General features: G+C 39.2%; 1 protein-coding gene across 4 annotated transcripts in view; it reads right to left on the reverse strand.

Annotated features, from left to right (window-relative positions):
- Nucleotides 1-673: 673 nt before the first annotated feature.
- Nucleotides 674-15,000, reverse strand: part of rubcn (rubicon autophagy regulator) — a 63,148-nt gene continuing 48,821 nt past the window's right edge. For 3 of the 4 annotated variants that reach the window (XM_070883393.1, XM_070883395.1, XM_070883396.1), the window contains 9 exons: nucleotides 12,866-12,926; nucleotides 10,864-10,996; nucleotides 10,307-10,452; nucleotides 10,125-10,189; nucleotides 9,310-9,548; nucleotides 8,542-8,603; nucleotides 6,679-6,832; nucleotides 5,050-5,143; nucleotides 674-3,605 (listed from right to left, as the gene is read on the reverse strand). In XM_070883393.1, the coding sequence (XP_070739494.1) occupies nucleotides 3,445-3,605; nucleotides 5,050-5,143; nucleotides 6,679-6,832; nucleotides 8,542-8,603; nucleotides 9,310-9,548; nucleotides 10,125-10,189; nucleotides 10,307-10,452; nucleotides 10,864-10,996; nucleotides 12,866-12,926 (1,115 nt within the window). In that variant the 3' untranslated portion in view covers nucleotides 674-3,444. The remainder of the gene's footprint in view (nucleotides 3,606-5,049; nucleotides 5,144-6,678; nucleotides 6,833-8,541; nucleotides 8,604-9,309; nucleotides 9,549-10,124; nucleotides 10,190-10,306; nucleotides 10,453-10,863; nucleotides 10,997-12,865; nucleotides 12,927-15,000) is intronic. The other variant, XM_070883394.1, reaches the window with a different exon arrangement.

A 15,000-nucleotide genomic window follows, 5' to 3' on the forward strand; every position in this document is an offset into this window, starting at 1 on the left:
TGGGCTCTGGTTGCCCAGGCAGCAGTAGCCCACTGGGATGGAAGTAGCGGTCTGTCACACGTGAACCTGGTGGATAGTAGCGGGCTATTTAACCGTTAGAACCATCTCAGCCAAGTCCAACGCTGCCTTCAAGCATCCACGTACATGCACTTTCAGTTAGAGTCATAGCGCTCAAGAGTGAAATCAGACCAGTTTCTCGCTTCCCAATCCTAGTAATACTAAAACCCATTTTAGCAACTTCACTGTTGTCCTGCAACCAGAGCCCAGCTGAATCACTGCCTGGAAAATAGGAGTAAGGTGATCATTTCAAAAAGTAATTAACCGGAACATTTATTCATACAGTTGAATAAATGGGTGCAATTTTTTCTCTCCAATTTTGTTTGTTTACTAAAGGATTGACTCTTTCCTGGGGATTCCCTCCCGGTACTTTGCTCAAGTGGCCATTATTCATACGAGCTGTGGGAATGCGCGTCAGCAATCTGATAGCAGGACGCATTGTCCACAAAAATAGTATACAGCAATCCCTGCCAAATGTAATTGGGAATGGAAAAAATCAGGATATTTCCCCTCCTTCATCTAGTGGATCATTTTAGATTTCTTAATACTAGCTTGTCTGAGATCAGCTAAGTCAGCACAGACCAGGGATCAAACCTTCAACCTTCTGGTCTGGATGAACTGAGTCATTGGGGATGAGATCAGCTGAAAACACAATCAGGAATTATACCTTCATCTTCTGGCTCAGCATCACACCACATAGTGCACTTTCTTATCACCCCATTAGGTTCTGGTAAATCTTGGTTAAGGGCCCAGATCACAAATTTTACCTGGTTTACAAATGACATGACAAATCAGTGACCTTCTCTGCAGAATGTGACTTGCTTCTACCTTATGCCAGCATGAACATAATTTAATAGTTCATTTAATTGTATTTGATTACACTTTGTACTAATATTTGCAAGTGAATAAAAAATTTTTTACGTTATTAATGTACAAACTGATATCTAACTGCCCACTCTTTCTGATGCAAGTGGACTGCTTTTGGCAAACCAATTAATGTGACAGAAACAATCTCTTTGTAATTCACCATCTAAAAGAATACCACAGCACTCAAGATCCTGCATTAGACAGAGACTGCAGCAAAGACTAAAATAAGATTAAAAAGCACTAGATCGCTCAACCTCGAGATTCAGATGACTTACAAAACGTACAGGCTTCACCTTTTCAGGTTAGTATATCATCTGAACCCCTTCAGTTGTGTAATACACACATACTCATCCAGTGTTCTTTATGAATTCGGAATCTTAGGAGGTGATGAGTCTGTTTCAACACTTCATAATTCTATTGAATATCTCCTTTTACACAGATATATCATATCTATCTTTACAGCATGGGATGACAGACAAGAAAGTCTAGTTTTATTATTGGATTGGATTGCAATGAACCTAGCCATCTTTTTGCACAGAGCATGAGCAGAATGGAAAGAAAGTAATATAATATAGAGGCTTGCTATAGCAATGAGAATAGCTAAACAAAAATGAGAGATCGGGCTCTGTAATATCAAGCTGAAGAGAAGGATAAGTTTTCACAAACCTAACAGCAGCACCATTCACAAGAGTAAAGTTCATTTTAGATTTAAAGTGGGATGAGTTCCATTAGAAACAAGTGGTTTGGAATGTTAGAATTCTACAATAAGCACATTAGGATAAAAACTAAGGCCAGTCTCAGAGTTACTGAAATTTTACTACATTTTTAAAAAAAATCATAAATACAGGGGTACTTGGTAAACAAGCTTGTCCATAACATCAATCACAATACCACCCTTCTGTGTTCAGCCAATAGAGTATCCAGTCTGGGCACAATAACTGACTTCAGTGTTTCCTCCACCTGAATTAAGGCATTATATTACCACGAAACATCAAACCTTGCAGCCCTGCATCGGTAAACAGACAGATTTTGCTGCATTAGTAAATGGGTTTTAATTAGCATTATCTAGATCTTAAACAGTACAATTACAAAAAAGCTCAACATAAGCAACATTTAAGTAGCTTTCTCTCACCCCACATCCATTTTGTTTTGTGCACCAGGATAACCAAAATTAATCTCCAAACTATTCAGTACGCAGGATGTTACATCGCACAATAGCATATAAAGCTGAAGAGTAAATGATCTTGCTACCAACAGCACACAAAATATCAACTAACAATAGAGAGAGATACCAGTCAAACACGTGACAATAAGTAACATCTGAAATGTTTCCTGAAGGTATTCAATACCATTTTTTACAATCTGTTCATCCATGCAATATTGAATGTCTAAAGAATTAGACATGTATATCACTTGTTAGAAGCCATACTGCATTTTATGCATGACTGGTTTAATCCATATCACAGTTCACTCATCCCTAGGACAGCACGATGAAATAGTCTGCTCACAAAAGTGTAGTACTCCAATCATCCCACTTCTCTGCTAACCTGGCTATATGATTTCCAAGCGTTATCTTCTAACAGCTAGCAAACAAGAGAAACTAAATTGTTACATTCAAGCCAAATACTTCATTCTTGAACACAATTCATTTTGCCATCCTAAGGAGCCTGAATTTAAAATATATCTATACATTATTGACAAGTCTTATTGTATTGGACAAAGTACTTTACAGCAGCTCAAATAGGGCAGCAATGCAAATCAACTTTATGTAGTTAAATTTGCAGTATCCAAAAATCTTAAGTGTTAAGGTTTGACTAATGGAATACGAAAGACTCCCTTTGGCATCATCCATCATTGCAGTTTCTAGTCCTAAAATAACACCAGATAAGATCACGACAACACTGATACGGATAAGGATACCAATGCCAGAGTAAATGACATCTATGTGCTAAAAACAAACTAGAACACCCCATACCAGAGACGAGAAATTTTGTTCGCATTGTCTTAATTAACTCTTCAAGACCTCGGGTATCTGCCTTCAGCCAGAATAGATAGAACGTGGATGGAAGCAGATGCGTGAATATCATCTGCAACCCTGGTGACCGAAAACACCCTCACTCTGGCATGAATGTACAGTTCCTGAATCTGTAGCAACAGGGATGGAAAGTGACGACTATAATACACAGTACCAGAATTGCTCAGATTTGACATCTCATCCCCCACTCCCAAAAAGAGCCTTTAGACATTCAAGCAAAAAGATATTCTGAAACCTTTTAAATAAACAAAAATTGTTAAAGCAACAAGGACGGATGAGGAGTTATTAACTTATTGACCAGCAAAGACAATCTCAATTAAAGTTTCTGTTCCTGGAAGGCAATAGATTGCATCTTCAATATAGCTATGCAGTGTAGTTGTAGGCTATAGTGCCAGTTCTGATAAAAATAGTGCATGAATTCAACTCTGTTTCAATCCAAAAATTCAAGTGGTTTTGTTAATTTCTGCTGTCGTCTTCTTGCTCAGTCACAATCTGTGCTCTGAGTTCTCTTCCTCTTCACCCTCCGCTTCAGATAAATACAATTCTATGGTTTGTTTGGCAAGTAGTTCTTTACGTGCCTGCAACCGGTCACACCGGGGACACTGATCTGATTTAAAGCAGCACTTGTGATAACATGCTTTACATTCTGCAGAGCAAAGAGAAATTGTTTTCTTTTAACACTTTATTCAAACACTCACAATACAGGTTAGGAAGACATTCTTACAATATATGAACTTATTTGGTGTTACAGTTTAATACTTAAATGTGTTTTAAATGCTGCAGCACTAAATTTAATTGATAGAGTTCAAATCCCAGTATCCACGAGAAAGAGATTTCCTCAGGACAGACCATCCCAATCTCTCCAAATAGAATGGACACAAGAAGCTAATGAGTGAACATCAACAACAAATATCATTTATATAGCAACTTTAACCTAGAAAATATCTCTGGATGCTTCACAGATGTGTAACCAAACAAAAATTGGACACCAAGTCAAAGGAGATATTAGAAGATATCCAAAAGCTTGGTCAAAGAGGTGGGTTTAGAGGAAGGTCTTAAAGGAGTAGAGGGTAGTGGAAGCAGAGGGGTTTAGGAAGGGAATTGCAAGGCATGGGGCCTAGATGGCTGTCAATGGTGGGTGAAGGGAGGGGAGGGATACACAAGAGCCAGAGTTGGAGAAACAGAACTAAAAGTTCTTGGTGGGAGATGGGAGGCCAGCCACAGGAGCATTGGAGGTGACAAAGGCATGGATGAGAGTTTCAGCAGCAGATTGACTGAGGCAGGGTGGAGGCAGGCAATGTTCTGAGGTGGAAAGAGACAGTCGAGGTGTTGGAGTGGGTTTGGGGATGGAAGCTCAGCTCGGGGGTCACATAGGACACAGAGAATGCAAACATTCTGATTTAAATAGAGCAAGTGGCCAGGGAAGAGAATGGAATCAGAGGTAAGGATACAAAATCTGCAGTGAGGACCGAAGATGATAAGCTTCAGTCTGTCCATTGTTTATTGGAGGAAATTGTGGCTCGTTCAAGACTGGATGTTGGACATGCAGCCTGACACCAGAGGTATGGGGAAATTGCTCCAGTGTCTTTGGATGATGTCACCAAGCAGAGCATATAGGTGAGGAAAAAGGAGGGGAGGAGGAAGTAGGGAGGCAGACAAAAGAATTTTGGAGCAAAGTACCGAAGAGGGAAGAAATCAAAGATAGCATAATTGGGTGACAGGAAGAGCAGGAGGGAAGGGCCCCAAGAGAGGCAAGAGAAACCAAAGAGATAAAAGTAATGGACTGTACGTCCAGAACAGAAAAATATTGCAAATAAATAAGCTAACTCCCTCTCCTCCCAAAAAACTGAAATTCCATGGAAAATTAAGTGTTAATATTAATGGTCAGTTTTTAAAAATCTTTTTGCATTGGACACACAGTATAAATAAGCTGCACAGATAGTTTAACATATACTGTATATATTGATGTAAATGGTATTGAGATTTGAAGACACTACCAATTACTTTTGAATGAATGTTTAACAATTGTAGATTCTCATATAATAGGGTCTGTTTTTGCTCATCTCTTGGTGTGATGTTAAAATGCTCACCTTCACATCGCTTACATTTGTGCAGCTCAAAAGGGAAGATGATATCAGTACCATCACCACAGAATTCACAGATGAAGCCTTTAGCCTGGCAAAGCTGAGTAAAAACAAGCCAGTTACATTTTTTTTTATAAACAGTGTTCTAGTTGGAATAGGAATTCACTTAAAAAGCAGCAGTTTATGATTCAGCAGAGCGGTCAACATCAGAGGGATGTTAGTGGATTAATAATTAAAAAGAGCATCAGGCAAATTACAACCCATGCAGCAAACTTTGCTCAGTGTACATTACATCAAAATAGGTTGCATTTTTCAACCTGAATATGTGAGACTTCAAAGTCCTGGAAGAAATTCACACTTCCCTTCTTCCACACTGGCAAGGAATGAACTTAAATATTTTGCCAGCTTTGAATTGTACTCATGATAAAGTAGGAAGAGCACATCACTGAAACCTTCTCTCCCATATAGGATTTGTTAGTTAGCTACAGTTCAACTTATTCAGAACCCAAGGATCATGTAAAAGAACAACAAAATGGAAAAAGAAAAAAAAAAAAAGAGGGAAATGAAAATAGAGGATAGAAATTACTCTGCTATTTATCAAATTTGTTAACATATTCAGATGTAATTCCTATATTCACTATTCTTAAAGACATTAACCCAAACAGGTTAAAAACATTTAAACAACAAACACAGGAATTCCACCCAAAATATTAACTAATTCATGAAAAATAGTGCACCAAGTAATTTTACCCCCGAAGTATGTGATTTCTTAAGGTATGAGTCACTTACCTCTCCAATTTAAAGCAAGATTCTTCCGATCCACTTACAGGAGCCTCACTAAATAGCATTGTTGAGAATTGATAAAATACTATACTAACAATTCAGGCTCCTGGATTTGAATATTGGCATGTTGATTTTTAATTGCAGAAATTGGTAAGCGAGAGGACTGAATGCGACTACGGTGGGTAATCGATACAATGCCTCAAAGAGCCTCCCCTTCAGCTAGTAATTCTATCTCCTCATGGCATGATATGATTTCTACAAAACGGAAGCTATGAATAACATTGTGGACCATAAAATTGCTATGCTTCAGTTAATGAGACTCAAAATCCTAGTTGACAGCCTCACTAAGCAAAGGAAAACTTTAAAGTCAAACCCTTAGAATGGGATGTAACCTATTCATGGGCAGTGCAAAGCCCACCGTGAAGGAAACAATAAAGGCAGAACACTTCAGAAACTAGCTTCCATATGGATGATTTATAATGTACACCAAGTGGCCAAAACTGGTGGACATACTGCCCGCGGCAGATCGCCAACATACCACTCAAAATCGTGAAATTGATCAAAAAATACCTACATACCGCCCGGCAGGAAATTCATTAGTGAAATACCACCGGGCGATACTACCATCCACTATGCATACTGTCTGCCCACATGGAGCACCCTACAGACCGCCCAAAAGTCCAACATTGGTTGCATACTGCCGACATACCACCGGAGTTGCACATCGTCTGAAAAAAGGTGGTTTTATCCCCACCAGCCCCCCAGCGATATAATTTAAATGCATCTTCTTGCTTATTTACACTGTACATTCCATATATTAATATTCATGGTGTAAGTTTCTTTTGTACATACCACGCACTTCTCCACGTGTGCTGCTCCTATCTTCATCAGTTCCTTCAGTCTTCCAGCCAATTCCCCTTTCTTTATAGCAGTGAGATCACTTAATGAATACAGATGAAGATCCTCAGTGAGGTGACCTGGTTCTGTGTCAAAGTTATCGAGGAGACTACAAAAGAAGAACATTACAGTATTCTACAATTGTGCATGTAATTAAGGACCTTTATTGCCTTGGCAAAAACAGTGCATCTATTTTGACATTGTCACATGCTTCAGCAATAATATTGGGTATTTTAGGAGCTGCTATTGGCTCAGAAGATATGATTAGTGCTTTAGCTCAGACTGTAGAAACATCACGATAATATTCAGTTTAAAATTACACATAGCCACAGTGCACAACTTCTCTGTAGTTTTACAGTAGATCTCAATTAAAATAGCAAGCTCAGCAATATAGATAATTGCAGTAATTTTAGCAAAATTGATAGAGGAAATTATTTAAAAGATAGTAAACTTCCAATACTTCATTCATAAGTACAATCCTCAGCTGAGTGTATTAACTATGGAGGGTGAGAGAACTGCAGCTTATAACATTCCATCGTGAGGAAGAAAAGCACTGTTGCTTGGCGCATTCCATTGCATTTTTTTTTCAATCCTCTCAGAAATCCCTGAATGTGTTATAACCTCCCAGATCCATACCCATCTCTCTCGCAACTTCCTGTTTGAATCCAATCAGATTCTGTCCCTTCCACAGGGCCAAAACAGCCCTAAGGAGTCATGAATGACATTCTCGGTGACTGCGACCACAGTGTATTATTCCTCCTTGTCCTTTCTGCAGCCTTTGATATGGTCGACCACATCATACTCCTGCAATGCTTCCCCTCTATTTTTGAAGACAATTTCCATTTTTTAAATTGCTAATTGTTAAATACTTAACAATTCATACTCGACTTCAGGTAATAATTTTGCTACTACAGTCATCACTACTTACACCATCCTCGCTTATCCCGGACAGAGGCCTTTATCAGGCAAATGATGCGAACCATTTGCCATCACCATTGATGTCAATTGCAAAGGCGCCGCTTAAACCGTATTAAGCGCGACGACTATTTCAGGCAGTTCCAGCAGCAGTTTGCACCTTATTGAACAATAACAACTTGTATTTACATTTGTATTTATACGAGGTGGTCGTCGGATGGGGTCCGCCAAAGAGCTGGGCGGGCGGGCACCACCCCACCGCCGATGTGGTGTTCGGGCGGGGCCTGCCGCCGGGGAGGAGTTCAGGCGGGCCCCACCGCCGGGGAGGAGTTCGGGCGGGGCCCGCCAAAGAGCTGATCGGACTGCCCCATCGCGGAGGTGGTGTTCGGGTGGGACGGCGAGGAGGCCTCGAAGTAAGGGCAGTGGCGACGAGGCCCAAGGTCGGGCAGCAGCGACGAGGCCCAAGGTCGGGCAGTGGCGACGAGGCTCAAGGTCGGGCAGCGGCGAGGCAGGCAGGCCACTCGGCCCGGGATAGGGGCGGCGAACATCGCGACATCCCTTCGGCCAGGAACAGGATCGCCCGGAGACAGGACGCGCTGGGAGCACACACGCGCAGACTCCACTGCACACACGCGCAGCTGCCAGCACTCTTTTCAGCGCAGGGCTGTAGCTCCGCCCCCAGCTGCTTGTGTTGCGCCGCGCCGACTTTTAAACACGGAGAATTGCGAGGTAAGTTTTAGGCCGCTTTGAATTCTACAAAATAGGCGGGCCTCTCGGAGATGCACCGTTCTGTGGGACAGCTGAAACTTGGGCCCTCTATGATCTATTTCACAGAAGTGATAGCAAACAAGGAAATCGGAAGCAAGGGAAGCAAAATATATTTTTAATAAAAATCTAACTTACTCTTTTGCCAGCCGGCATGTTTTGAATAGGTTTTTCATGTGAACTAGCTGGATTCTCAGTATCTGCAAAACATTATCAAAAATAGGAAGAAAGGAGGATTTAATAAGCGTTTATTACATTTTATTCAAAATATGTATTTTTTTTTTAAAACACAGCTTGGAGGAAAAACTTTAATTTTGCTGTCCCCTGTAGACACAACCAAAGATTAGATTTTCAGGCAGCCAACTGAGTTATCAGAGAAAATTAATGTTTTCCCATTGGGATTATTATCTGACAAAACAATTTCCATTCCGTTGGTTAATGCTGAGTCCATTAAAAAATGGCAGGCTTGATAGTCATAAATCAAGTTTATTGCTACAGATACTTTATGAAATACAGTACGCAAAAAAAAAAAGTGACATCCTTATACAATATTTAGGCCCTGAAGACACTAACTAATGAATTGAAGTATTTATTCTATGTTGTTTTAATTATTGGATGGAACAAACTTAACACTTTAAAATAATTGTTCATACAAATGAATTAATCAGTAATCTGGAGAACACACTGTTTTCTTGGATGTTTTAAAAACTTGAATTAGAATACAGGTACTAACTGTAATATTAAAACGAATACCGCATTGCTGGCAGTACAACAACAATGGTGCACTCATTCTACAGACACTGACTGCAATTGTGGCTCTTTCACACGTGTCAAGAAAGTCGCATTTTCAAATCATTGAAATAATCTATTTTACAGTCCTAAGGAGAACATTTTAGGATTGCTTACATGGACTTGATCCAGAGCCTTCACCTTTCGATATAAAGCACTGTTCATGTCCTGAACATTGAAGAGCGGATCATTCCAAATTTTATTCAGCAAATCCTTAGAAAAGTTACTGACATAATACTTGCTGAAGTCCCATTTCCGCAATATACGGCTTGGAACCGCCGACTGGACATTCTCATGACAGCATTGACAAAAATACTTCCCTAGATATTCACAATAGCGTAGTCTCTTTATATAGTCTGGAACGATAAGGCAGGAAAAGTTAGCAAGTTTAGGAGCTGCTGGGGAAAGAGTAACTTCACACTGGAATTGCATCATGAATCCACTGGACAAAAGAACTTCCAAAGAAATGAAAATCTGTATTCAACCGTATTTATTTTTTTTTGCAAGGATACAGCTCACTCTTTCTCCTCTCATAAACAATGCATCACCCATGGCCAATAATGGTTGATCAAACAATTTGTTTCTCAGCCTCCAGCAGTATCATTTTTAAACTAAATGCTAGAAGGTACAGCAAATCTACTGATCATTTCCTCTGCATTTGTGACCTCCCACATTATGCCACTGACCAAACAGATTTTTATTGTTTTCTATATATTACAAGCAATATTACAACATTTTTTTTTCAGGGGGGTGGAAGGTGAGAGGGAAGAGCAGGAGTGGAGGAACTGTTGGTTTCATAAATTCTGTAGTATCTTACATGAACAGAATTTCTAAATAAAGCACAACCCCTTTCAGACAGAAGTAGGATGTTGAATATGCAAGTATAAACAGAACTTTATCATCACACTGTTAACTTCCTGAATGTCACTCACCTGGCTCCACTCGGATACCACATCCTGCACAGCGGTAATTTTGTTTGGCAACCACCACCTTTCTCCTTTAACAACAAAACATTATCTTAGCATTTATAGTCTCAACTTACGTTTCTATAAAAAAAGAACTGCACAAAGTAGAAAAACTTTAGCCAGTATATATAAAAAAATATAAAGCTTACTTGGGTGATGGGTGAATGTTAAAGATTATTTGTGGCCGAGGTGGTGCCCATTCCAAATTTCCTCGCACTCTGATTCGTAGCTTGTAAATATCAGCATGCTCACCATCATCAGGAGATACCGGAAAGGAGTTCGGAATTGGCAAAAGCTAAGAAGAAGAAAGTTACTCTACATAGAACTAGAATAATTAGTCCAGCATCAGCTAAATTTGCTATCAGGAATAAATCAACATGTGCTACTCGAGGGGACGGAGGTAGGGGCGTGTCAGGTGGGGAAGATGACACATTCAAAATTCTGAGCAATCAGCAGTGCACTTTGATGACCTGATGAGCTAATTTCCATTAACCACCAGGAGTCCTTCTGCAAAAGTGAATAATCCAGCTGCCACTGTTTTTAATATTAATTTACATGTAGATACATTTGATTTTATGACTCTGAAATTTTGTAGGATCCTGGATTGTACAACTACTGGTTTCATTTAGTAGTGATTACCAAGCCACTAGTCATAACATCAAGTTTTTCGTTAATTGCAAGGTGGTGAGATTCATTTATTTCCTACCTTCTGAGGAGCATCATGCTCTGGAACCAACCAGTCCAGCTCAGAGGCGGCAGGAAGCTGCATCCCCTCAAACTGCTTCAGCAGACCCATAGCAACTGCCTCTGCCGAGTTGGAATGAAGGAATGAAAATGAACTGCAACAAAAATATACAATTACTGCGTTGTGTTTTTTTTTTAACTTGAAAACGCAACACTTTGTTATTTCTGAAGGTCTTATTTTTATTCAGAACAGATATTTTGAGTATTTTGCTGCAATAAAGACCCGATGTGAGATCAAATAACACTTTATATATAAAGGCTGTAAAACCAGATTAAGAACCTTAAATATAGCATTCTATCTATGATGTTAAACATCCGAGTAGGCGCAAGTGTCCTCTTTTAGCAAACTGTGATGTGGTGTACATTTCTAATGACCTCACTTGTAACTACATGATCATTTCATCCAGTTGTTTAAGGCTTTGTCAGCTCTGCCAGAAAACAAATGCCATTATTAACAACCTGTTTCTGGTAAGTTACTTTTCAGTCTAAGTTCCAGTCCTCCAGCTTTTCCTCTGGTCATTGCACCCTCATGGATCTTACTCCAGTTTAAAGTTTTATATTACATTTATTCCAGTATGGACCATTTATTCAATTTTAATCATATATTTGTAAAATTTCACAGCATAGTTTTGTCTCCCTGTGCATTTTCTACAGGCTTTGGGATCATTACAGACATGCAGATTTTCAGGCCCAACTCTGGAGATGCCAAAATTTATTTTGTTGCCCTCAACAGAATATATAGCAGTACTAAATTGTGAAAACCAGTGAATGATTTTCCTTTTAACAAAATAAAAGTCTGTTTATACCTTGACTGTTAACTATGTTTTGTTAGTTTCTTGTTTTAATTTGTAATTAGTTTGTAATGATTGGCTTCTTGAAATAATGTTTTATTCATATTTTTAAAAAAAATCTATTTCACAGTTCCCAGTTCACCATTCCCCAGTTAATGGGCTGAGGTGGGTGATGTTACAGAGATGGAAGTAGGTTTTCTTTGTGCTGGAGAGAAAATGGGGTCAGAAGCTTGGCTGAAGCTTGAACAGGATGTTGAGGTTGCAAACAGTTTAGTTCAACCGGAGATAGTGGCCAAGAAGCAGAATGGAGCTATTAGCAAGGGTACAGAGTTTGTGGTGGGAATCAAGGACAAGACTTCAGTCCTCCCAATGTCTATCTGGAGGAGATTACAGTTCATCCAAGACTGCATGTCAGACAAGCAGTTTGGCAGCAGAAGGAACAAGAGAAGTAAGTGATGGAGAGATAGAGGTGAGTGTCATCAGCATACTTGTGGAAGTTGATCCCATGTCTGTAGATGATGTTGCCAAGAAGCAGCACATAGATAAGGAACAGAAGAGATCCAAGGATGGATCCTTGAGAAACTCCCAAGGTGATAACAGGGTGGTAAAAGAAACTATTGGCAGTGCTGCTCCAGCTTTGATGGAATCAGTAAGAGTGGAACCAAGCAAGGGAAGTCACACCGAGCTACATTATGGGGTAGAGGCATTAGAAGAGGATGATGTGGACAACAATGGAACATCATTTATACAGTGTATGGCAGTCAGACTAGCAATGCAAAATATTTTATCATTACAGTACTATAGCAAATAAGTCAGATTTAGATGTATAGGTAATTTTTATTGTGTGCAACTTCGACTAAACTAAATGAGTGAGGTTGCACCATATCATGTAGTAATCAGCAACTTTTAGATTAGTGACTCATAACTTGACTTAAAATGTACTTCCCAGAGTTGGTAGGAATGGGTCAGCAGGTTTGAAGAATTGTTATAACGAACAAATCAATGGAAATTAAAATTGGGTGAGTTCTATAATGGGCAGTGAAGGTGAAAATTACTACCTAGAAGTGTAATCTATCCATACTTTGGCATTTCACATTAACTATACATAGATTTATACAGGGTTGAACTCTGTTAAGTGAAAGCTTTTCTACTACAGATTTTACTTAGCCTTACATGGACTCGGAGCGCATCACTGACTGGCTGCTTGAAGCTATACTCCTCCTAATATCTGCGTCTGGAAAACAAAACAAACGCACAGTAACTCAAGACAGGAACTTAAAAAGAATCATAGTCTGAACTCAAAGGGCATTCTCCAAAGTTTGAAGGAACAGTTCAAAACCACTACAGCAGTTTAACAGTTTACATAAAGCTTTTGCGAATACAGATCCTGATTTTCATACAGTGCTAGTGAGCTAGGCAAAGTTGTACGTCACTGCAAGTAAATCCTACAATGCAACTTAGCTTCCAAACTAGAACTCAATCACATCTAGAGAAGATTTTCAAATAAAACTAATGGATTAATGGCACCAAATGTGAGCAGCATAATGCTCTTAGAGGTCTAAAATATTGTATCACAGAACAGCAAGACACGTACTCATGCCTGTCACTCCCTACACATCGAGTTTCCAACACATCAGAGACAAGGGAGGGAAAAATCATTGTGCGCTCGCTAGTAGCCAGTGATAGGACGTTAGCCAATGCCACTCTAAATGTCACTTGTTTACCACTTTAGCCAAGGAGAAGAAAAAATGAGCTAGGATTTAAATCATAACGATTTTAAATAGTAATTCAACTGAACGATATAATGATTGACTGGCCAGCACTGTAACACTGTGTGATAGTGTGAGTTATTGTGCTTTTTGCCAGGTTTGTTTCGATATAAAAAGGTGAAATTCCTTCAATATAATGTCTACCGAATAAGGTGGTTATGCTCCACTATATAGACAGCACATCTTGCAAACTGCTAATTTAACAAACTTTGGTGTAAATGTCATGGAGGCAACACTTGTAAAAGTCCATGTGACCAGACAACAGCTCGACTTCGTTAAATCTTAATTGTAAAGGAACTGAAGCAGCTCCTTGGCTGTGGACAGTTGCTCGTGGTTTTGTTGACCATCATCTATAATTGTTGGCACGTTTGAAAAAGCTGTACAAAATGATTTTGCAAACAGGAATGTCAATAGTGTTGAGTTAAGGAATTCTACAGTAAAATCAAACCCATAAGTTGTACCAGACATTTAGCTAACCCTGCAATAATACCCCAAAGAAGCTGAAAAATGGCAACACTGAATGCTCAGCAACAAACCTAACCTCCAACAAATTGAACAATGGACACATTCAGATTAAATCCAGTAAAAGTTGAGAACACTTCTAAAGACGACACAACATTTGCAAAGGGACCATTCCTCAGAATTCAACTAGCAGTCTAAAACTCGAACAGGTGGTGGTATCAAACTTTAAAAGTTACCCCATTAAAACTGCAAGAAATACAGTGTTCATTTTTTTTTTTAAACTATCAATACAGGGAAGGCTGCATGAAACAACAAATTTAAATGTTAAAATCAATTTGCTAAATATGAACTAGATGTTTTAGGTTGGAACAAAAGATGGTGAGTTTTACCACTATTGTAAAGCTAATTAATTGTATTGTGTCTTACAGGGGGGCTCACAAGACTTCAGAATGAACAGAAGCCAGGGTCAGTAACTGTAGTGGTCTGCCAACATGACAGAATTCATATGTATTCTAACTTTTACCCAAAGTCTCAGGCCAACTTGCAAAATGCCTAAGGAAGAGGTCTTAATTGTATGTCTGAGGGCTATGCAATGAGTGTGTCAAACACTGGAATGCTTTCTCAATACATCAGACCAGATAAACTCAAATGACAACTAGTCTATTGCTAAACGTACTGGTTTTGATCCAGCAGGCCAGTTAATTTAGAGCTCGGAACGGCCGTACACGAGAATTCACAGTAGTTATTTTCAGAGGCACATTTCCCAATTATTGACAGTTTGGCCTATTTTGCCAACATTCCCCATATACGTGTTAGAGAGGATATTTAAATAAAGATTTATGGGAACATTAAGGAGAATTACTCTTTAATTTATTAACTGTATAGCAGTATATTCGTGTAAAGAGCAGATTCCACCTATGCCAAGTAAAAAGTAGACTGTTTACATTTCTCAAGGAAAGGTCCTTTCTGGAGCCTAACTACAACAAAAACTAACACAAAACAAAGAGCCAGAGAACTCGAGGGAGAGCTGCAGACTTTTACTACAGGTTTGTCAAAGGAAAGCAAAAATCGACAAAC

Source organism: Pristiophorus japonicus, chromosome 6, assembly GCF_044704955.1.
Source record: "Pristiophorus japonicus isolate sPriJap1 chromosome 6, sPriJap1.hap1, whole genome shotgun sequence".
NCBI lineage: Eukaryota > Metazoa > Chordata > Chondrichthyes > Pristiophoridae > Pristiophorus > Pristiophorus japonicus.